Genomic DNA, 23,709 nt, shown 5'->3' on the forward strand with positions numbered 1-23,709 from the left:
TACAAGGGGTCTTCAAAAAGTTCATGGAAAGATTCTTATTACCTTTTCATTCCATTTTTCTATAAACCTTCCCTCACAACCCCACAAACTTTTTGAAGTACCCTCACATGTCACATCAGGGGCAACCCTGAAGTGCAAAGGTGCAAGAATATTTTGTTTCTAATTTTGCTTTTTTGTTTTAGTTCTAAAGCTTTGTTTTGTTTTAATATACAAAATCATACTATATGTACAAGGGGTCTTCAAAAAGTTCATGGAAAAGTTTCATAATATCGTTCAATTCCATTTTCCCAAGGACTTTTTGAAGTTCCCCCATGTCATTCTATTGCTTACTTTTTCAGTTAACAATATTTCTTGGAGATGTTTTCCATATCAATACATTTTAGATCTACTTTTTATTCTTTCAAGTGGTCGAATAAAACATTTTAAATTAAGTAATTTAAGTAATACTTGCAGCTCATACTAAAAAATTGGAAAAACAAAATTATTATTTTTCACTCATAATTATATCCCTGGAAAACCCAAAAGAATCAAATCATAGAACTACTGAAACTGAGCAAACTTGATTAGTATAAAATTAATTTTTGAAAATTAACAGCATTCCTATAGAGTCAGCCAGAAAATATAATGAAAAAAAAGATCCCATTTAGGAAGACACAAAGATTAGTTATCTAAAGGATTAAATTTAATAAGATACACATAAATCTATATGAAGAAAACTTTAAACATTACAGGAGGACATAAAAGACTACTTGAGTGAATAATAAAATATACTATTCTTAAGTCTTAAAGAAGAATTAATTCTCCCTAATTGAATAAATTTGACAAAACAAAATTAACATTTTTTAATTAAACAAAGTGATTCTAAAATTCAAATGGAGAAATAAACATCTAAGATAACCAGAAAAAATATGAAAAAGTATAGTAGGCCTTACCCAATATAAAGGATAATATACTAATGACACAATTTGGTACCTCCCAAAGAAGAGACAAAATGGTGAATATAACAGTGTCCAAATATAGACTAAAATACTTATGTGGATTTAGAACATGATAAAAGTGGCACTTCTAATCAGTAAGGAAAAGATGGATTACTTTATAAATGGTATTGGAAACAACTGGTTAGCCTTGTAGAGGTTTCTGAAAGAAACAAAATTCTAAAAGGATTTAAGATTTATACAGTGCAGACTTATAACCCTGAGGTCACAGGTTTAGATCCCTGTACCAGCTAGCCACAAAAAAAAAAAAAAAAAAAAAAGAAAAAGAAAAAATAAAAATAAAAATGAAAACAAATAAAATGGTCTAAGATTTAAAGGTAAGAAAAAGGCATAAAATTACTAGAAGAAAACATGGAGAATTTTTCTATAATCCTGGAGTAGAAAAGGTGTTTCTAATAAATAGGGTTTTTTTAATTGAAAAATTGATTAGACATATTTGTGGGGTACAGAGTTTAATATCAATAACTGTTTACAATGTGTGACAGTCAAATCAGGATAATTAGCATGTTCATCATTACAAAACATACTCATTCCTTGTGTCCATTAAGCAATTTCTTGCTAGGCTCCCTCTCCCTCCCTTTCCCGCCTCTAGTAACCACAGTATAAATTTGACCATGTGAAAAAAATTTAAGGTTATTTGCATAATATAATCCATCATAAGCAAAGTTAAGAAACACAGACTGAAAAAAAAAAAGGTATATGATACATTTCCTAAACATAAAGAGTTCTTGTGAATAACAAAGAAAAAGATCAATAATACAATTAGAAATAAGGTCAAATGACAAGAATAGACAGTTCATATTCAATATCACATTGCACTCCATAAATATATACAGTTATCATGGGTCAATTAAAAAATAAATAAATTATAAAGTGAAAAAAAATTTCAGAGATAGAAGTAAATTAGGGGGTACCAGAAACTGGTGGGAAGGAATAATGAGAAGTTATTGCTTAATGGTTGAGTTTATGTTTAGGATGATGAAAAAGTTTTGGAAATTGAAGAGGTAGTGGTTATACAGCATTGTGAATGTAATTAATTCCATGCAACTGTATGTTTAAAAATGCTTAAAATGGCAATCCTTAAGTTATACGTATTTTACCATAATAAACAAAAATGGAAAATAACAAAATATAGACATTCATAGAAAAAAATGCAAATAGCTTTTAAACATAAAAAAATGCTCACACTCACTCATAATATAATAACTACAATTGAAACTAAACTGTTTTTTTCCACCTAAAAGACAAGCAAAAATCAGCAAGTTTGATCAGATATTTGAAACAGAACTCAAACATTATTGGGGAGAGTACACACGGCATGCCTTCTATGGAGAAAAATTTGGTAATAACCTTTGACCCAGCAATTCCACTTCAAAGATATTATTCTATGGATAAATTTGCATGTGTGCACAAATCTCTGTAGCATTACTTGTGGTAGAAGGAGACCAGAAAAAATCTAAATGCCCATCAACAGGAGATTGATTAAATGGCCTTAAAATGGAATACTATAGGTCTGGCTGGTTAGCACATTTGGTTAGCATGGTGTTACAACACCAAGGTCAAGGGTTCGGATGCCCATAGTGGCCAGATGCCAAAAAAGAAAAAAAGAGGGGAAAAAAAAAAAAAAAAAAAAAAAGAATGGGGTAGATTAACAATACCAAATGTTGAAGATACATAATGAGAACTCTACTGGTAGACATATAAAATGACACAATCACATTGGAAAACTGGCAGATTCTTATAACGTTATAGATTTAACTATCCTATAGTCTATTAATTCCACTTCTGAGGATTTGGCCATGACAAATAAAAACCTATGTCCACAAAATACTTGTACTAAGACTGTTTTTTGTAGCCTTATTCGTAGTAGCCCCAAATTGGGAACACCAGAAATTCTGTCAACAGGAGAATGAATAAACAAATTGTAGTATATGCATAAAATCAAATATTACTTAAGAAAAAAAAAGAATGAACTACTGATATCTTCAATATGGATGAATCTTAAAAACAGCATGCCAAAAGAAATGAGGGCCAAGAATATATATTGCATGCTTGCATGTACATGAAGTTCAAGAACAGGCTAAGTTAATCGAGGGTGACAGAAATCAGAACGGTGGTTACCTATGGAGAAAGGGAGTATGCTGACTGGATGAGGGTATAGGAGAACTTTTTGGGTTGATGGAAACATTCTTTATCTTGATATGGATGGTGGTTACTTGACTGTATAAATATGTCAAAACCCATCAAATTATACAAATAAGATCTGTGTATATTTCAGTAGATGTATATTCTACCTCATTTAAAAAAAGGTTGGGGTTTGGATCCCCATACTGGCCAGCTGCCCGAAAAAAATTTTTTAAAGGCTGGGAAGATACATAAACCATTGATAATTACTTTTAAGAGAGTGGGTTTTTTTTAATCCCCATACTGGCCTGCTGCCAAAACAACAACAAAATAATACAGAGTGGGATTTGGAAAGACTTTCTACCTTCATGCTTCTATATTACTTGATTTTTATTATACCCATCAAGCAGTATTCTTAAAATGACATATTTTTTTAAAATTTAAAATACACTAAAAAAATTTACTTAAATTTGCTTTAAAATAATCCAAAAGGGGGGCACGACTGGAGTTGGAGGAAGGATAAACAGCCATCCACTGATAAATAATGAAGTGGGAGAAAGTGAACATGGGACCTCATTAAATAATCTCTCTACTTTGTAGATGCTTGAAAATCTTCATAAAAAGAAAGAGTAGGGGAGAAATGGGCTAGATCTACCTTTTCTGATAAAGAACAACCTCCTAGAATTATCATGCGCGAAAAAAAAATCCCAGTACAGAAGAGTAGGCATGGTATAATAACATTTAGTGGAAGTGGAAATAGAGTGCTCATGAAAGTAGAGACTATTTCTGGAAGGATACACAAAAAAATGGTAACAGAGGCCACCTTCTCAAGAGAACTGGGAGACTTTGAGCTGGGGCTAGTATGGGAGACTTTTAAGATGTCTACTTTTTTGCACTATATTAATTTTTCTCATACACACACACACACACACACACATTTTTTTTTAAGTTATTTTATTTTTTATTTTTTTCTTTTTATTTATTTATTTATTTCTTAATTTTATTTTGTCGATATACATTGTGGCCCATTACCGAAACACACACACACATTTTTTAAACAAAAGAATAAAATGGCAAATAACCAAGGAGCTAAAGAAATTTCACACATTCCCAAAGGATAAAAAATGAAAGTATAATAATCATGACCCACTTACCCTTCAACCCCTATCCTCAAAGATACATATTCTTATCAATTTTTTTGTGTATCTTTTCAGAAAAAAATTGATACATATACATATATGTACACACACAAACACACGTACATACTTTTAAAAGTTATAGAGAAACTATATACAATATTCTATGCTTTGCTTTTTTCATTTAATATGGTGAGTTTTCTATATTAGCACACCCTAACCTACATCACTATTTTTAATTGCCATGTAGCATTCCATTGCATGGATTTTCAAAATTTTATTTAACTATTTCTCCACCAATGGACACTTACTTAACTTTTGGACATTTTTGCTATTGCAAATATTGCTACAATATATACACCACTGCATACTTTTGAGAATATATTCACAAGATAAATTACAGGTACAGAATCATTGAGTTGAAGGGCATTAACATTTTATTTTTTAATTTATTTTTGGTGGCTAGCCGGTACGAGGATCTGAACCCTTGACCTTGGTGGGCATTAACATTTTAAATCTTGATACATACTGAAGTACTGACTTGTCAAAAAGATTGTCCCAGTTAACACTCCCAGCAACTGTGTGTCAAGTGTCTGTTCCTTAATTTCACTGCCAACATACATATGTTTCACTCCCCAAATTCATATGTTGAGGCCCTGACCCCAATACCTCAGAATATGACTATATTTGGACACCACAGGGCCTTTCAAGAGGTGATTAAGTTAAAATGAGGCCATTAGGGTGGCTCTTAATCCAATCTGACTGGTGTCCTTATAAAAAGAGCAAATTAGGACACACAGAAAGACACCAAAGATGTGCATCAACAAAGGAAAGACTATGTGAAGACACAGCGAGAAAGTGGCCATTTGCAAGCCAAGGAGAGAGGCCTTAGGAGAAAACAAACCTGTACATCCCTTGATCTGGAACTTCTAGCTTACGGAACTGTGAGAAAATAAATGTCTGCAGTTTATGCCACTTAATCTGTGGTATTTTGTTCTGGCAGCCCTATCAAAGTAATACACCAATTTCTAAATTTTATGGCTTTGTATTTCTCGTATTATAAAAATTTGCGCTCAGTTTGTTTTTGGTTTATTTAACAAATATTTTATTTAACGCTATGCTTGTTTTATTTAACAAATACGCTTTCTTAGTCCGTTTTGTGTCACTGTAACAGAATATCCCAGACTAGGTAATTAATAAAGAAATTAATTTCTCACAGTTCTGGAGGCTGGGAAGTCCAACGTGCTGGCATTTGGCAAGGACTTTCTTGCTGCATCATCCCATGGTGGAAGGTGAGAAGGCAAGAGTGCACAGACAAGAAAGAGCAAGAGAGGGCCAAACTTGCTTTTATTTATTTTATTTTTTTATTTTTATTTTTTTTAAAAAAGATGACTGGTAAGGGGATCTTAACCCTTGATTTGGTGTTGTCAGCACCACGCTCACCCAATGAGCTAACCGGCCATCCCTATATGGGATCCGAACCCACAGCCTTGGTGTTATCAGCACCGCACTCTCCCGAGTGAGCTACGGGCTGGCCCCAAACTTGCTTTTATAATAAACCCATTCTCATAATAACAAACCCACTCCCACGATAACGACATTAATCCATTCATGAGGGCAGAACCCTCATCACCTAATCACCTCTTTTAAAAGTCCTATCTCTCAGCACTGTTGCATTGGGGATTAAGTTTCCAACACAAGAACTTTGGAGGACAGATCCAAACCATAGCACATGAATGAATATAACTCTAAATATGTGCTCTTAACTGTGAACCAAGCACCGTTTTATGTGCTTTAAAAATGTTTACATTTAATCCTCATAACAACTCTACTTGGTAGCTATTATTATCTGCATTTTAGAAGTGAGGAAATTGAGGCACTGAAAGGTTTAGTAACTTGTTCAAAGTGACAATGCTAGTAAATGGTAGAGTTAAGATCAGAACCCAAGAAATCTGGCTCCAGAGACTATACTCTTTACCATTATGCTGTTTATGGAATTTTTTTGTTGTTACACTTACATAATTTTTATATATAAAGTGTATCAATCTTCATTTTATGACTTCTGAATTTTAGTATCTTCCTTACAAAGATCTATTCTACTTGATAATTATTTTAAAAATTATCCATGTTTTATAGAAAGTTCATGATTTTATTTTTTACATTTATAACTTTTATTAAACTGGAATTTGGTTTTCTTTAGAGTAAAGCAAGAAATCCAGTTTTTCCCCCTTAAATGGGTAGCCAGTTGTCCTAACATAATTTCTTGAATAATCTTTCCCCCCCGATTTAAAATGGTATTTTCATCATATACACTAAATTCTCATAACTATGTGAGTCTATTTCTAGGCTCTATTATCTTTTTTTTTTTTAATCCCATATAAAGATGACCGGTAAGGGGATCTTAACCCTCGGCTTGGTGTTGTCAGCACCATGCTCACCCAGTGAGCTAACCGGCCATCCCTATATGGGATCCAAACCCGGGGCCTTGGTGTTATCAGCACCGCACTCTCTTGAGTGAGCCACGGGCCGGCCCAAGGCTCTATTATCTTTTATTAAATTATTATTTCTTCTCTGATTCCAAAATCTTAGTAATCATCACTGTTTCATTAATATACTCTGGGTTTTTTGTCCTCATTTTCCTTTTCAAAAATGTCTTAGCTATTCTCACATGTTCATTTCCCCCAGAAAAATCCAAGTATCAGTTTGTCAATGCACTGAACGTATATTAAGAGGGGAGGCATTTATAAGTATTAATAGTTAGAGAGGCACTTAAAGTTCATTTAGTCTAAACCTCCATTTACTGATGAGGAATTCAGACCTGGCTAAGTTAAGAAAATTGACCAGGCCCACAGAGTTACTTAGAAGTACCCTGGGTCTCCTAAATCTTAATACCAGGTTATTTCTACGGTTGGAGACTGGAGCCAAAGATGGTACCACAGGGCAACAAATCAGAGACAGAAGACTAAAGTTCTTCCAGTCTGGCTTCTTTTGGTTTCTTCCAATATCTCTCATCTTCAAAAGGTAGGAAGAAACTTTGTGCCTAAGCACCCCAGTTCAAAGAGTCAGAACCCTGAAGTGTAGAAAAGGTAAGGCAAAAGGAATAGCTGGATGGTTCTAAGAGAAAGGAAAGTATTGACATAGCCATAACAGCAATCATCCAGCACAATTCAATATCATTTGCTTAGGTTTTTTTTGGAATTTAGGAAAATGAGCATTGCCATTTTTATAGTAATATGCTTTTGCCTAAAAAGACAAAAATTTGGGATGGCAAGTTAGCTCAGTTGGTTAGAGCATAGCCTTGTAACACCAAGGTCCAGGGTTTGGTTCCCCACACTGTCCAGCCACACACACACACAAAAAAGGAAAACAAATAAATAAATAAATAAAAAGACAAAATTTTTTAAAACAACAACCAGATACATTCTTCTTTTAGGACTACCTCTAACTTACAGTTCTTCACTATCTATTCCTGGCTTGTTAGTCTTAATTAAACATGATTTTTCTACTAAGTTCTTTAAGGATCTTTTTACCTGAATGCTGCTTTCTTCATCTTCCCGGGGTGATTGTGCAGGCATGACTTCGACATCTGAATTATCAGAAGAGGTATTACGTTTTCGCTTCTTACCCACCACGGGAGTGATAGTGCTAAAAATGAAAAACCAAACTCATTTTCAAGGAGGGCAAGGAAAACTTAGGGGTAATAAAATATAATTAATTTAAACCATCACATACTAAGCTTCAGAAGTGTTTATATCTCAGTCTATGGAACACACAGCTATTGAGTAGGGTGTTTGAAAAAACGTATGGGGGTCTGTAAACCACTGACCGACCTTCACACCAAATTTGACAAATCCATGCTACCACCACGTTTACAAATACCTGAAGCAAAGTATAGCATAAGATAGGAGAATGAATATTGGATTAAGAATTAGAAGGCTTCATTTTAGTTCCAGTTCTGTCACTAGCTGGGCATTAGTTTCCTTATTTGTAAACACTAGTGATAATATTTGTCCTGACAGTTGCTGAGAATCAAATAAGATAAGAGAGATGAAACTTGTTTTTCAAAAGGTGAAAAATCCTGTATAAATTTATAGCATTATTATAATTATACCACAAAGCCTGAAGAATCCCAGGGAGTAGAAGCTAGTGGGAAAGGAGAAACTGTAAGACATGGAAGGGAAAGACAGGACACTCAATTGTGACAAGAATTATGTGGCAAGCCACAGTTCCACCAACACTGCTTAAGGCTGATGGTGATTGCTGAAATCTCCAATTCACGAGTGAGATGACAGAGGCAGGAACAGGGCACCCATGTCTCCAGCAGTTCTCTTTTTACTGGTGAGGGTGGTAAAGGTAAGTAAATCTATTTCACACTACAGTGACACAAAATCAGCAAAAAATATAAATACATAGAGTCACAGCTTTAGAAAGTAACCCCCTTAGGGCTGGCCCATGGCTCACTTGGGAGAGTGTGGTGCTGATAACACCAAGGCCGCAGGTTCTGATCCCTATATAGGGATGGCTGGTTAGCTCACTTGGGAGAGCGTGGTGCTGGCAGCACCAAGTCAAGGGTTAAGATCCCCTTACCGGTCATCTTTTTTAAAAAAAAAAAAACAAAAAAAAAAAAACAAACCCTAACACACAATGATTGGCTATCTTTCCTGTGCCTTACTGTTTTCTTTCTAAAATATGCTAATTTGAAATTTCTGTTTAACCATATAAGCATTGAGACAGAGAAAAGAAAGGCTTTATTATCTTCTACGAAAGGACCCCTTTGAACTCTGTAGCTGCTAAATACAAGTTCCTCTCAATACTATTTAACAATGAGTGTACTACCCTCAAACAACCCATCAAAATAGCAAGGGGTACTCACTTTAGCTTACTCTTGCCCTTAGTTTTGGAGGTACCAGATGTTTTGCTCTTCTTTGGCTTTTCCTCCTTCAGCTTCTCCCCACTGCTCTTCTTCCTGCGTTTCTTCTCACCTTCCTCCTCAGGCCGAACACTGGGCAACTCATCTTCATTCAGGACTCGAGGTATGTTCTGTTCACCCCTAGCACGGGCCCTAGCAATGGCCTCTGCTACAATCCGATTTGCTTTCTCTTGCTTCTTCTGGTGTTCCAGCCTGCGGTTTTCCTCCATTCCTGTCTTTCCCCCCGTATGAGGAACAGAGCTTGCTGGTGATGACAGAGCTGCCACTTCACTGGCACTTAGAACTTTAACTACAGAGAGTCCAGAAGAGGCCCCTTGGGAAGAGCCAGCCTATAGAAATAAAGACACTAAAATTCCAACATGCTTGTAGTTATATGGCCCAAATAAAATCAGCTCTGAAGCAGGCAGCTAGAAACTAGTTCTCTAACTCCTCAAGAACAAGGCTCAGAACAAGTTTTACTGAACACAGACATATTTTTTTAAAATGTGTTTTTTGGTGAGAAAAGGCAAGAATTCTGCTAAATTAAACTTCATTATCCTTTTGCCATGCTCTGATATCAACACCCATTCTCCATTATCTTACAGAAATTATAACCAACATAGCCAATAATGGTCTCTGGCCTAAACATAAAAAAATTCAAATTCTACTCTTGGCCTATCTTTATCTCCCTGAGAGGTGGGAAAAGTGACAATCACTAGACTATTTCTTTATCCTTCAAATAAGGGGCTATTTGAAATGGTTTTTATTTCACAATAATATTAGAAAAAAATTGCAAATGAAATAGTTCAAAGACAAACACTAGATAAATCATCTCTTATTCCAAACCCAACAATAACTGTCTAATCTTTTCATGATATAATTAAAATAAGGTTTCCATGGGTGAAAGATATAAAAGCCTGCATTCAGTTCAGAGGTGTAAATCTAGAATGGCCCCACATTCAACAATACGTGGTGGCTGAGTGCAATATCAATGGACTAAGAGGTTTGTTTTCTTTCTTTTCCTTACTATGTAAGTCTCTCACCTGTGGCTGCAGCACCACCTTAAGTGGTACTGAAAGTCTTTGTCCTGGGCTTTGTCCTGGTCCCATTATCTGAGCCTGCTGCACAGAGGAGAGAGTCATTGGCTGGGTTGAAGGTGGCTGCTGAGGCTGTGGTTGTGATGATGGAGGCTGTGGTACAATCTGGATTTTTTGCTGTGGCTGCTGCACCTGCAGCTGGATAGTTACTACTTTAGCAGGCTGTCCCTGGGCATTCTTGGCTTGAGTCAGGGCTGCCAGTTGGTTGCCCTGTAACACTATCTTGCCTGGTAGACTCCCTAGCACAACGTGCCGATGTCCTTGGGGACCTCCAGACTGTGGCTGCTGTAGGACCAGAGTGATGCGTTTCGATTCACCCTAAAGTGAAGACAGGAAATTGTGAGAAGTACAACATTAAAGAATGGTATACCGTGAAATATTAACACCAGTTTTCTTCATCCTAGAATCATAAAAATTGAGGGTCAAAAGATATAGTACAATTCATTTTGCTCAACCTGTTATCTTCTCTATAACATCTCTGCCCAGTGGGTATCAAACCTATTTTTGAAAAACTCCTGATGGGAGGTTCTCTATATTCTAAGGCAGTCATTTCATTTTTGGGAATCTATTAGAACAAAAGTCCTTATATTGAACTGAAATCTGCCTCTTTGTAGCTTCTTCCCACTGGCCCTACTTATCTTAATGATGCCCAACACACAACTCTTTTGGCCCTTTATTCAGAGGCTAGACCCTCTACTTTCCTATAGCAGAAACTAGCCTTTTCACTGAACAAAGTAGGAGGGAGACAATCTTTGTGATAAGAGTAGGAGAAAAATACAAATAGCTTTTACAAGTTTTGCAAATATAAATATAATTTTTCAAAGATGTTTCTTTGTTCCCATAGTACCCTATATTTCTCATAAAAGTTTTTATCATACATTATTGTGAATTCTTGATTAACGTCTGTCTTTCCCAGCAGACTGTGAGCTCTGTAAGGAAAAGGACCGTGTCTGTCTTATTCAGCACCAGCTAGGCACAGTGTAAACATTTAGAAAGAGCTCAAAAAATATGTTAACTGCTTCCACCTAGCAAGTAGTATGTAGCTGTCAACACTAACTGATAAAATGTAAAGATGGAATTTAAACAGGCTTTCCCAGAGACAGCTCTCAAGCGTGCTCTCTCTCACACAGTTGCTGGACCCTCTACGAAACCAAAATTCACCTCCCCCTTTCACTCAAGTCACCTGGGTAGGTGTAGAGGTCAGTGTAACTGCAGGCTTCAGTGGGGGCCCTGTGGCCCCAGGGTTTCCAGCAGGAGCTGAACCCTTAACTGGCTGGAGGACCAGCTGCTTTACTGGTCGGCTGGGCTGGACAATGCGCTGAACAGCAGCCTGGTTCCCAGGGACCTTGGCGGCCAACACTGTATTACCAGAGACAATGGAAACACCTGGTCGAAGGGGCGTGCCGGTTAGCACTTTGGTAAAAGTGACTTTTCCACCATTGGCTGTGCCAGCCACCAGGGGCTGAGCTGTGCTGGTGACACCTTGGGCCTGAATTTGTGCCACATGGGCACCAGTGACTGAGGAATTTGGTGGGGCCTTAAGGATAACAATCTTAGGGGCTGATTGAGGTGGTTGCCCTCCAGCACTATTAGAGGAGACAGCTGTGGCAGAGACACCCATGAAAGGATTCCCTTGGCTCAGAATCTCCTGGCTCTTGGAGACCTGCAAAAGTCCCGATGCTGGCATTGATGTCTGTAAGACAGGTTGGGCTGGCTGCTCCTGGCTGGCAGGTTGAGTGGTATAATCATGCAAGGTTAGGGATTCTGGAGCTGGAGCTGTGGATTCTTTGGGCAGTTCTGTAGGGGCTGCTTCCTCTGGTGGAGAGACCAAGTCACTTGCTGATGAATTCCCCACATCACCACCTCCACCATCCTGATTCATCTGATCCAAGGAGTCCAGAGAGCTTGGCAGTCCAAGGGCTTCCTCAATGGGGTCTTGTGTGACCTGGTTAAAGCTGTCATCAGTCAGAGAGTCCAGGCCAAATAAATTTGGGTCATCAAACAGATCCATGATGGGGTCTGCCATCTTGGGAAAGTAATAGAGGGTATTTCCCCAAGGTCTAGGGAGGGAAGGGGAGGGGGGGAAATGGCTCTCCCCTCCCCTCCCCTATTAAGAAAAAAATGTACACAATGGAAGGGGACTACTCTTCAAGTAAAGAGGCAAGAAACAAGTGCATGTCAGATTGTCCTGACCTTCATGGAGCAAGGTGGCTAGGTCTTCAGAGGAAGATGGTGGAACTCCTGTTGTGGGAATACAAATACAAATTAAAAATAAGCAAAGTTGATGATTTCAGAGAAATTTCTCCTTCTTAGGTACTACCCTTCATATCAAATAGCATCAAAATAATAAGAATAGGGAAATGTAAGGAAATCTGAGGACACACATACAGCAGAAAGAACACCCACATTTCTACTTCAAAACTAAAATGGAAAAAAAAAAAAAAGAAAGAAAAGAAAAAAGCCAACCTTCTTTTTGGGCTCTTACACCTACACACTCTGAAGCTTCTGTCTGTGAAGAGCATTCAGAGCATTCAGCTGTCTCTGTCCATTTCTTTTCACAATTATCATTTAGGCAGAGATCAGGAAATTTAATATTCATTCACCTTCTATTTTCAGTTCTTAAGAGTTGGCAGAACTCAAAAATATACCACCAGCATGTCAGTGAATGTAGATAAAGGTTTCTGGATATATTATATCTTATAAATTTTCCTTGTATTTTAGATACTTTTACTTACTACTGGCAAAAATAACCACCTTTAACCAAGCTCACAGTACAATCTCACCAAGCTTACAGTATAATTTTACCCAGGAAGTTTCACAAACTTTATTCTAATTATCACAACAATTAACCTATGCCCAGCATTTGTGTTAAGTCCTTTCTGAAGAAACCTTTCTCATATTTAAGATTAAAAACTTCCTTTGCAAGGGATTCAACATTTTGGTTCCAACTCATATTCCCAATTTTCTCTCTTACCATTTCATATAGATATCCTACATTCTAATCCAACTAGACTACACAGTTCCCTTAATGAGATTCCTACCTGTTTGACTGCCCATAATGCTATGGCTTCTGCCTAAAACACCCCTTCTGTCATTCCAACCCCAAACATCTCTCCCAGCTGAAATTCTACCTACCCTCAAAGGTCTTCTACTCCATTAAGTGACCCCTGAACCTCTGCTGCATCATCAACTGAGCAATATGTGATGAATTGATTCTTTTAGTTCTTTTAAATATCCATACCATTATTTATACCTTATTTAAAGCACTTATCTTTAATATTTTACTAAGATGACTTGAGTTTCCTGTCCATATCCTCTGAAGGTCCAAATAGCTCCTTTATGTAAATTATAAAAAGCTGTTGCTCCTCAAGATGTGTCTGACAACTGCTAGAAAATTATCATACTAAATACATAAAAATTGATAATGATTATGAGTGTGTGCAATGTACACCCTGCACAACCCTGCACCACGGCCCAGCTCCTTCTTTCTTAAAAGAAAGAATGTTCCTGGATGGTTGGGACTGTATCTTATTCAACTGTGGATCCCTAAGGAAACAGTAGGACACAGCATACACAGTAGCTACCTAAAAAATAGATAATGAACTAATATATTTGCTTGCATTATCTGGAATAAACCTTTCCATTCTAATAGAGACTAAATGGTATTCCTTGTACTTAAGATGAGACAGCGGAAAGGTTCCTGTCCTGGAAAACTGTCCTATAAATGGCTGAAAGTAAGTTTACAAAATCCGTGTCTGGGGCTTTAAGTTTATGAAAATACTGAAAAAAGGGAAAACTATCAAAGATAAGGAATTTTATCACCACCACATAACTCAAACATGCAAAAAAGAAATATGTATTTTTTGTATATGATGTCAATGTTTGACAATCCAGGAAAGCCTTGATTGATAAGACCAGTTCTCTTAACTTTTAGAAGACACCAGATAAGAAATTTTTCAGGGGCACAGCACAAACTTGACTGAAGAAGACTTTTCCACATAACCCCAAGCTGTTTTTTTTCTTCCCCGACCCATCTGAGTTATACAGAATAACATGATGTGGGCTAATATCCCAGGAACTCTGACATAAATGAAGAGAACAGACTCTTCAGTAGCTGGCACATCAGTCAAAATTACAAAGTATACAATGTATCTCCACCAATGTTAAACAAGATCTTCCTTGCTACAGTATATGTATATTTTTCACATCTCAACCCAAGATCCATATAACCTCCCACTCCTGGCAAAACTATTCCATAAGCTCATTCCAGCCTCTCCTGTCTAATACTTGCCCCCACATTACTCAAAATAGTGATCAAAAAAATTATGCATGTTTCTTGATTTAAAGAAAACCTACTCAAGAGCTTTATAAATTTCTTCAAAACTATCATCAACTTTTTTTCCAGTTATGCCCTACTTTGCCACCTATTATCTTTCACCTCATTCATTGTCAGAGAAGTTACAGTAAATATCTTCAGCTAGGTTTCATATAAAAGTACAGTAGAAGTTTCCATTAACTAGAAGTTTATGCTGATAATATTTTATAACCAGCTCTTTCTTCCATGGGGTATTTTGTCCCTTCTACAATTCCTTGCTATTTATTCATCCTAATGCTCTTCCTTTTCCCCACAATGGCCCAATCTTAGGCAGAGATCTCATTTATTAATGGCAGAAACAAGGCCAACAGTTTCTGAAATATCTCCTTACCCCCATATGACTCAAGTATAAACTTTTAAAGGTCAATGAATTATCATTTATCTCTCCCTCCCCAATTTTGGGGGCAAATTTCTGCTTTTACTGGTTCAGTCTAGGCCCAGTAATTCAAAAACCTTGTCACTGATTTAATACCACAACACTAAGTACCTTTACTTCTCAGTCCCATCCCATCAGCTCACCTCTACTGACCCAATTTTTTTTACCCTAGCCTCCTACTTCTTTTCTAGCACCCATCTTTAAACTGTCCTTGATTCTCATAAGATTAAACCTTCGCCCAACATACTTCCAACTTGCTTCACTCCTCCTTCTACTACCTGGGGTCATCCTGGCTATATGCACATCTGGCCTATTCAACCAAGCTCATCTATCTCATGAATTCTCTTTCCGCGGTTCAAACCCTGGTAGTAAAAATAAATATGTCAAGCAGGTTTCAAGGTAAAGCAACTGACTAGATAAAGAAGTCATAACAGACTCTCATCATATTAAGAATGAAAAGCCAATCTTGGTCCAGCATTGCCCCAAAGAGAAACGTGTATGTGCTCAAAAGGAAAGAGAATTTAGTAGTTACACTTAGTCACTTTCCATAATTCCAAAGTAATGGTCAGACTCATACAGAAATTTTGGGGGGTGGGACTGGAGGAGAACGGAAACAAACTAGTCAGTTAAGGTTAAAATCCAAGGCCACCTATCTATAATCTCTAAATAACAAGCCAGTTACCTCTAAAAAAATACTATTTTATATATGCCAAGAATAACCCTTCATTTAATCTCCTTCTTAAACGGGGAACTACCTTCCCCTCGAAATAAGTATAAACTGATGTTCTTCCGTAGTTTTACCACTTTTAATATAGTTCTTGGTTTTCTTTGAGATCCAGAGTCCAAACTCTCTTGTCCTTGTTTCATGTTTTTCCTCACCCTTGCCCATTTCTATAATGATTTGTCTGTTCTATCAAAAAGGATTTTGTTTTAATTCTACTCTATATTTGTCCATCTCAATCTCTCCCTACCTTTCAACAAAACAGTGACTCTCAATTGGGGATGGAAGGTATGTCCCTTTAGAAGGGGTTATGGGAACTGGGGGTGGGGAAGAATGAGCAGTTTTAAAGTGTGTATTCAATATTATAATTTTATAGTTAACAAATGAAAAAGAAAAGCAAATCTCATTGTTTAGGTTACATATACTCAGTAAAATTGGACAAAATCTTCTTGGCCAGTGAGAATTTGTAAAAGAGAACACAGGGGATGTGGTTAGAGAAAGAAGCATGCCTGGTATGGAAGGGTTATCAATATCTCTGAGATGAAATAAAATTTCTTCTGGTCTCTCAAACGGGAGTTTATCATATGTAATTGTTTATAATGGATGAAAAAGATTGCAACAGAGATTAGTCCAGTTGCCTAATAGATAAAATTATATAAAATGAACTACAGACATCCATTCTCCATTTACAGATTTTTTGGTACTGCCTATCCTCTTAGACAATAATGAACAAATGTCATATTGAGCAATACTGACCTTTTTCTGTAATATGCACTTTTAGAAAATACCACTCAAGCCCACTTAACCTCTAGCTGCTCAAAGATTCTGAAAAGAATAAACTATTTTACTTCAAAGTATAAATCTTGTTGTTGGAAACTGTATCCTTTCAAGAGGATCAGCTGCGGATAGACATAAACACGTTATTGAAACACAAGATGGAAAAAAGCACGTTGATTTAAATGAGAAATTCCTTGAAAATAATCAGAAGGGCTAAAATGAAAGTCACTAACACAATTTTAAAAGGAAAGCATTTAAAAACTACCATGGAGACATTTGTGAGACTCAAAGGGCCTCAAATCTTACACAGAAATGGGAAATAAACTTCCAAAGTGAATGCAATCACAATTTAAAGTCAGCGAGGGACCAGCATGGAAGGACAGAGACCATAAGAAATGAAGCTATTAACTTGGAGCCACTCAGGTTTCCTCAAGAAATCGAGATCCTAGGCCATTTTCTTCATCTTCAGCATTCTTACTGCCAAATGTGTGGCTACTCTGTCTCTGTTTTCCAATTAATGAAGGAGAAAGCATTCACACCTCAATCAGGGGTATGGACATTTGGGGGCAAACATGGCTGGTAAAGTGAGACCTTCTGGATAAATAGGGAAAGCAAAATAAGCAACTATGGAAGCTAAAAGCACGTATTTTCAGCGGTAAAAGAGAAACCACTTGAGTAAGTGGGGAAAGGGAAAGGGGCAAGGTGAGGAAGTGAGGGGTTGATGGAGATTGGGGGTGGGGGTGGGGGTGGGGGGCCCGGGTACATTACCTGCTCATACTGCCGGGGTTGGTGCCAGTAAGGCCCATACAGCAGAGGCGGGAGATTTCTGGCAACTGGCGCCCCAAAAATGGAGATGATTCCACATGCACTTGAGGGAGGAAGCTAGCGGGGTGCCCTCCAAGGTAGGGATGGCCAAGACGGGAAGATGCGGGGGGATGGGGGGTGTGGATGCCCGGAGTAGGAGCAGTGTTAGAGCGGAAGCTGCAGGCTGAGAGGCCCCACAAGCCCTGAAGGAGAAAAGGAGCTGTGCCTCACCCCAGTGGGGGAGAGAGGTAGCTTTACCTGCAGCAGCTATGGGGGGCCGGTTCACCCCTCTCGCTGTCTCTCCAGCACCAGTTCCCCCTCCTCCTGCGCAACCTAACATGATGCTCCTGCCCGCCCCACGTCCTCATGGGCTAAAATCCACTGCCACTCACCAGAAGCGCAAAGACGCAAAACAGCGCAAAGGGAGGGACTAGCAGGAGCTCCCCTCCCCCTCCCCCGCGGGTTAGATTGAGAGCGCACGCAGAGGCCTATCCGGTTTCTAGGGCCAAGACGAAGCCTGCAGCTTGCTTGAAAAAAGGGGGCCTGGCCAGAGGATCGTTCTTATGGTGCGGGAAACTCGTCCTGAAGGTTAAATTCTCTACCACCCACATTATATTCTGCACACCAAAGAGTGTAAACTCGGGAGAGAATGTCCCCACACTAGGCCAGCTCCGCCTCCCTCTGGATCCCCTGCCTTCTAGCAGCGTCCCTGTCAACCCCTCTTCTGTAATGACTATACCTCATCTCACTATTCAATATAAGGAGCCAAACCATCCCTCCATCGTGGGAGTCAGTCCAATTGCTAGAATATGGAGGCTTTTACTCTTAAGAAGCACTCTTTCTGCCACAACCCATAATGCTGGCTTGCATTCTTCAAAGTAATCCCAAGCGCCCTCTAACAATTCCCGGCCCCCTACTCCCCAAAACATACACCCACTCCTCGCCCCCAAACTCTGTTTCTCACCCTCACTTCTCTTGAAATTCTGCCCGTTTGACACATTGGTCAGTGTCCACTTTGCAATGCCACTTGAGACCACTAATTCCGAATGACACTGGTCAACCCCAGAATCATGGTATGCAAGCTCAAATCCCCCAGAGCAAACTGTTATTAAAAACAGCTGCTTACCTCCCAACAACTGTTTCCTCTGCAAAGTAACCATTTGCAACATTGAAATTCTATTTTCTGTACTCTAGGACACAAACTAGAAAGATCAACTTGGCCTTAGATTTCCTAAAGATTCTAGCATTGCCACTGTTGCTAGGAACACCCAATGACCACTCCTATAAACAGCAATACTGTGTTCTCCCGTTCACTCTGGCTCAAAACCTCAAAAGTGTGTCTGAAACCTTCTCCACCATCCAGCCTTCTACCAAGTCCCATTGACTTGCAATATAGAAAACAGACTTTGCAGTGGCAAAGCTTCGGCTATCATAACAAGTCAACCCTCTTGTATAGATGAGAAAACTGAGGCTTAGAGAGTTGTATGATTTCACTGTGAAACTAAGTGGCAAGGTCAGGATTCATAAATCTGACTCCTGTTTCTGCTGCCTCCTCCCTTATTTATGCAGTTGCTTGTGTAACAGAAAGAAGACTCATAAGTGATCTCTCCCCTCACAAATCCACTCTACCAGATTAATTTCCTAAAACACAGTACGGCCAAATCACTCTCATGCTTAAAAACTTAAAAGGTTCTCTGATACTTAAGACATAAATATTATGACCACGTCTTGCCTTTCCAGTTTTATTTTCCACTATTCTTCTAAATATACATTTACATGCTAGCCAAAAAAAAAAAAGACAACTTACTATCACCATGTAGTTTTTTTCATCTCGGCATAGCTAGCATTGTTGCCTTCAAATGATACACCATCCTTAACTCATTTCTTTGGCTTATCAAAATTTACTTATCCTCTAAGAGCTACATCAAATACCTCTTCATTCACTATCTCAACATTTTTTGAGTATATGATATACCAAGTAATTCGCTAGTATTTGGGATCCAAAGATAAATAAGACATAATCCCTACCCTCAACTCATGATAGGTAAAAATGTATTTGTGTATCATATGTGGGGAGAGGGTGAAGAGTTGGGACTATGACAAGTGACAATGTAAACAATTATAATGCAAGGTGATACATGCAATGAAATCAGCAGGGAGGTTACAGAACACACAGAAAAGGGATTTAAATTGGGAGGAAAAGATACCAAAGAAGTAGTTTTTTAAGCAATGAGGAAGAGTTAATTTGGTGGGAGGGTAAGATGGGCTATGAGAAAGAGGTATTCAGGCAGCAGGGACAGTAATTACAAAGAAAGGCAAAACAAAGCACAGCAATGAGAAACAGCATGAAACATAGAGGAAACTGTAAGTAGTTCTGTAGTTGTTTTGCCAAAGTGTAAATCCCAAAGAAGAAATTGGATGGAGATGAGGCTGAAGAGATAAGTAAGAGCCAAATCATGAAGGGTCTTGGATACCACATCAAGGCATTTTCTTACAGGTAGGTGAGGAGCCACTGAAACATGGAATGACATGATTAGAATTGCATTTTGGTTAGCTAATTCCGGCTTTGGGGGTGAGAGGACAGAGGACACAGAAGCAGTTAGGGGGCTGCTGTGGGAGTTCAGAAGAGAGCTGTATAGTAGATGTTTGCTGATTTTTATTTCTGCTCATCAACCAAAAGGCCCCTTCCTATATTGTGGGAATAACTAAAGGTAAGAATCTTCATATCACACTGTACCCTATAAATATGTACAATTATTATGTGTCAATTAAATTTTTTTTTTTAATTTTTAAAAAATAATCTTCAGGGCTGACCCTCTGGCTCACTCGGGAGAGTGTGGCGCTGGGAGCGCAGCGGCGCTGGGAGCGCTGAGGCCGCGGGTTCGGATCCTATATAGGGATGGCTGGTATGCTCACTGGCTGAGTGCAGTGTAGACGACACCAAGCCAAGGGTTACGATCCCCTTACAGGTCACAAAAAAAAAAAAAAATCTTCAATGGGAAGCTGGATCTTATTTCCCACTCAAGGGATGTCAGCTCCTCATCCCCTTCCTGGCGGAGAGGAAGAATGCACATGAGGTAGGACAGTTTAAGTGGACAGTCCTGCTGGGGAACTTTGACTTTGCAGGGCTATGCAAAGATGCAGGACCAACCAGTTAGACAATATTTGGCATTGGCAGACACTAGAGTTCAACTACAGCATCCTATACAGACTGTTCAGTGGTGTGAGCTTGACCTTCCCTGTGGCCTTGCCTCCCTTGGTTTCAGATCATTGTCTAAACCAGGTTCTTTAACATTCCCATTAATTTTGTGAGCCAAACAATATTCTTCCCATAAATTCCCTTTTTGCTTAAGTTAGCCAAAAGATTATTTCTGTTGTTTGCAACCAAGAATCCTAACAAGATGATTAGGGCCTGAATTACAGCAATATGATTCAAAAGACAATAATAGAAATGGACAAAGCCCAGAAACAATTAGGGGATAAAAATCAGTACAACCTGGATTTTAGAGGGAAAGATAAGTTCAGCCATATTGAATGTGAGTTGCCTATAGCATGTTAAGTAGTGACGTTCAATAGGAGGTTGACTGTGAGTCTAAAAGTCTAGCTTAGTGATTTATTTAGAGTTCTCAGCATCTTAGAGTTGTTAAGAATAGAGATTACCCGAAGAATGTGAAGAGCAGACCAACTATAAGAAAAACTGCACAAATACTGTTGAGAGACAATAGAGAATGTTGGTGTCTGTGAAGAACTGGTGGACTCATGTCTATTCCAAAGAAAGTAGTTGCTATTCAGCTCTAATTAAGTATTGCCATGTGGAAACACACATCCAAGGTTAGAGAGAACTTCAGATTTTTCAAAAGCCAGAAATGTAGAGTTTCATGTAAAATCTTCTAAGTTTTAAATGTAGACAACTAATTTTTTTTTTTTAAAAAAGACTTTAAACACTATACAGGCTAAACAAAACACTTAGCCGGACACCCAGTTGTTTGAGATTTTTGATGGAATGGAAAAGCGAAGGAGGAACCCAGGAAAACATCAGCATTTAAGAATCAGAATAAGCTATACCTCCTTAAGCAGGCAGAGAAGGAAAAGCTAAAGAAGCAGGAGAGTGCAATGTCACAGAAGCAGAGAATAGAGATTTTCAGGAGGAATGTGTGATCAATTATATCAAACAAAGAAGAAATATTCAATAATATTTAAACTTAAGAAGTCCATTGGATTTAATAATTGAAAGGCTTTCTGATGCCTACTTTCCACTGTGAAGCCAGAAGTAATCTGTCCATATGAACTTCATAGCATTTTGTTTAATCTTCTTTTAGGATAATTATCTTCTACTTTATATTTTACTTATATCTGTACATGAAGGTAAAATGAGTTGTGAAATCCAAGGGATCTGGGGTTCAAATTTCCATACCACCATGTAAATCAACCTTTGTGAATCTAGTTCATTCCTCTGTATAAAATTACAGGGCCATTTATGAGCATTAATCAAACCCTTAGTATATAGTACTTCACACATAATATGAATGACTTCATACTATGTCCGAGAATATAATCAGCAAATGTTGCTGGACAGATAATTAAGAAAAAATTTTGTTTTCACCAATGTCTCTCCCTGCCTATGATATTGTAATCAGCCTTAGAGGGGATCACTACCAGATTAATGGCCTCCAAAATAATTTAATTTCATAGACTAGCCAGTTAGCTCAGTTGATTAGAGCGCAGCCTTGTAACATCAAAGTCAAGGGTTCAGTTTACCAGCCAGCTCCAAAAATAATAATAATAACAATAATAATAATAATAATAATAATAATTTAATTTCAGTGGGCTAATACCTATGAGCTTATGTGTGCACTCTAGTTCTCTCTCCCACTATATTAAACCTAATTTAAGGCAAACAGGAATAGCCAGATTCTAGAGTCTGAAGGTCATGTTCAACTAACTGGCTTCAGTCACCTGAAACCTCCTATAGATGTTCTGTGTCACTAGTATACAACTTTGAGCAGTGAGAGACCTACGTTAAGACTCTCAGGGATTAAAGGAAGAATCATAAAGATAGCAGAAAAACCACTCCCACCCTCAAACACTCTTCCCTTGGCTTCCAGGACACCACACTTTTCAGGTTTTCCTTCTACCTCTCTGGCCACTTTTCCTTTGCTTCTCTTCCCCTCTACTAACCCTTTAATCATTGATGTTCACTTAGGTCCTAGGGCCACTTTTCTTTTCATTCTGTACTTTCTTTTTCAAGGATGTTAATTCAAATACACAGCCTCAATTATTATTCATTCTTTTCTTCAAGAGATTTTCCATGTGTTTATGTCTCTATTTCTATCTCTGGGCAAGAGATCACATCTGAACTCCAGATCTGTATATATACTTGCTCTCTCAATAGCTCTTCTTGGTAGTCTCTCCAGGCTCCCCCACCCACCTCCCATCACCACATGTACACGTACATGGAGAAGTAATCATCCTTCAGCATCTCCTATCCAGTCATGGCTGCAGTGATCAGAAACCCTCTTCCTTACCACCCATATCCACTATTTTTAAATCCTAACTTTACCTCCTGAATATCCCTCAACTCCATCTACTTCTGCCTCTATTGCCACTTGGCCAGATTTACCATCTTCACTTCCCTAGACTACTGCAATTGACTTCTAACTGGTTCTCCTCCATTCCGCCTATTTAATTCTTACTGATCCTTCAAGGCTCATTTCAACATCAACATTTAAAAGAAAAGCTTTCCTTGATCTCTCAGACTAATAACAGCCAAATTTACTGAATGTACATTATATGCTTCAAGCAATGAAAATGTATGAACATACTTAATTTTCTCAATAAGACTGAAATAACTATCTTTATTTCACAGGTGAAGAAACTGAGGCACAGAGAGATAGGAAACTTGTCCAATATCCTACAACTAGTGAAAAGTGGTGCCAGATTCCAACTTAGGCAGAATATAGCTTCAGAAGTCACATTCTTAACCACCTTATTTTATTATGCTTTAGGTTACATGTCCCTATTATAAATTCTCTTGTCACACCCAGTACTTCTCCTTTGTAGTAGAGATTGAGTAACTGATTGTATAACTAATTGTTTGATGTCCACCCCTCTCCCCCATTAGAATGCAAGTTCCACAAGGGCAAGGACTGTGTAGACATTCTCATTACAGTTTTCCCTTTGCTTATCAGGTGGTAAGGGGCATTCAATGTACTTTTGTTGAAGAAATACATTGAACTTCCAGCCAAAGGTGTGTGGGAGTGAGGCTGCAGAGGGGTAAATGGGAGGTTTCTGAGCAAAAGCAATGGTTTCCCCCATCTAGACTGCAATGACAGCAAATGGGCAGTGGCATGTTTTCCTACCAGAAACATTCACAAGAGGCTTCATCAAATCACAAG

The 23,709-nt window shown here is 38.2% G+C and overlaps 1 protein-coding gene across 5 annotated transcripts in view; it reads right to left on the reverse strand.

Moving 5' to 3' along the window:
* CHD8 (chromodomain helicase DNA binding protein 8) overlaps positions 1–23,709 on the reverse strand; it is a 56,831-nt gene that overhangs the window by 26,380 nt on the left and 6,742 nt on the right. For 2 of the 5 annotated variants that reach the window (XM_063088734.1, XM_063088732.1), the window contains exons 1-5: positions 17,573–17,641; positions 11,445–12,502; positions 10,208–10,579; positions 9,129–9,514; positions 7,786–7,900 (exon numbers count right to left, since the gene is read on the reverse strand). In XM_063088734.1, the coding sequence (XP_062944804.1) occupies positions 7,786–7,900; positions 9,129–9,514; positions 10,208–10,579; positions 11,445–12,287 (1,716 nt within the window). In that variant the 5' untranslated portion in view covers positions 12,288–12,502; positions 17,573–17,641. Of the gene's footprint in view, positions 1–7,785; positions 7,901–9,128; positions 9,515–10,207; positions 10,580–11,444; positions 12,503–17,572; positions 17,642–23,709 lie in introns of those variants that run through there. The other 3 variants (XM_063088735.1, XM_063088736.1, XM_063088733.1) reach the window with 3 other exon arrangements.

Source organism: Cynocephalus volans, chromosome 3 (genome assembly GCF_027409185.1).
Source record: "Cynocephalus volans isolate mCynVol1 chromosome 3, mCynVol1.pri, whole genome shotgun sequence".
NCBI classification, from domain to species: domain Eukaryota; kingdom Metazoa; phylum Chordata; class Mammalia; order Dermoptera; family Cynocephalidae; genus Cynocephalus; species Cynocephalus volans.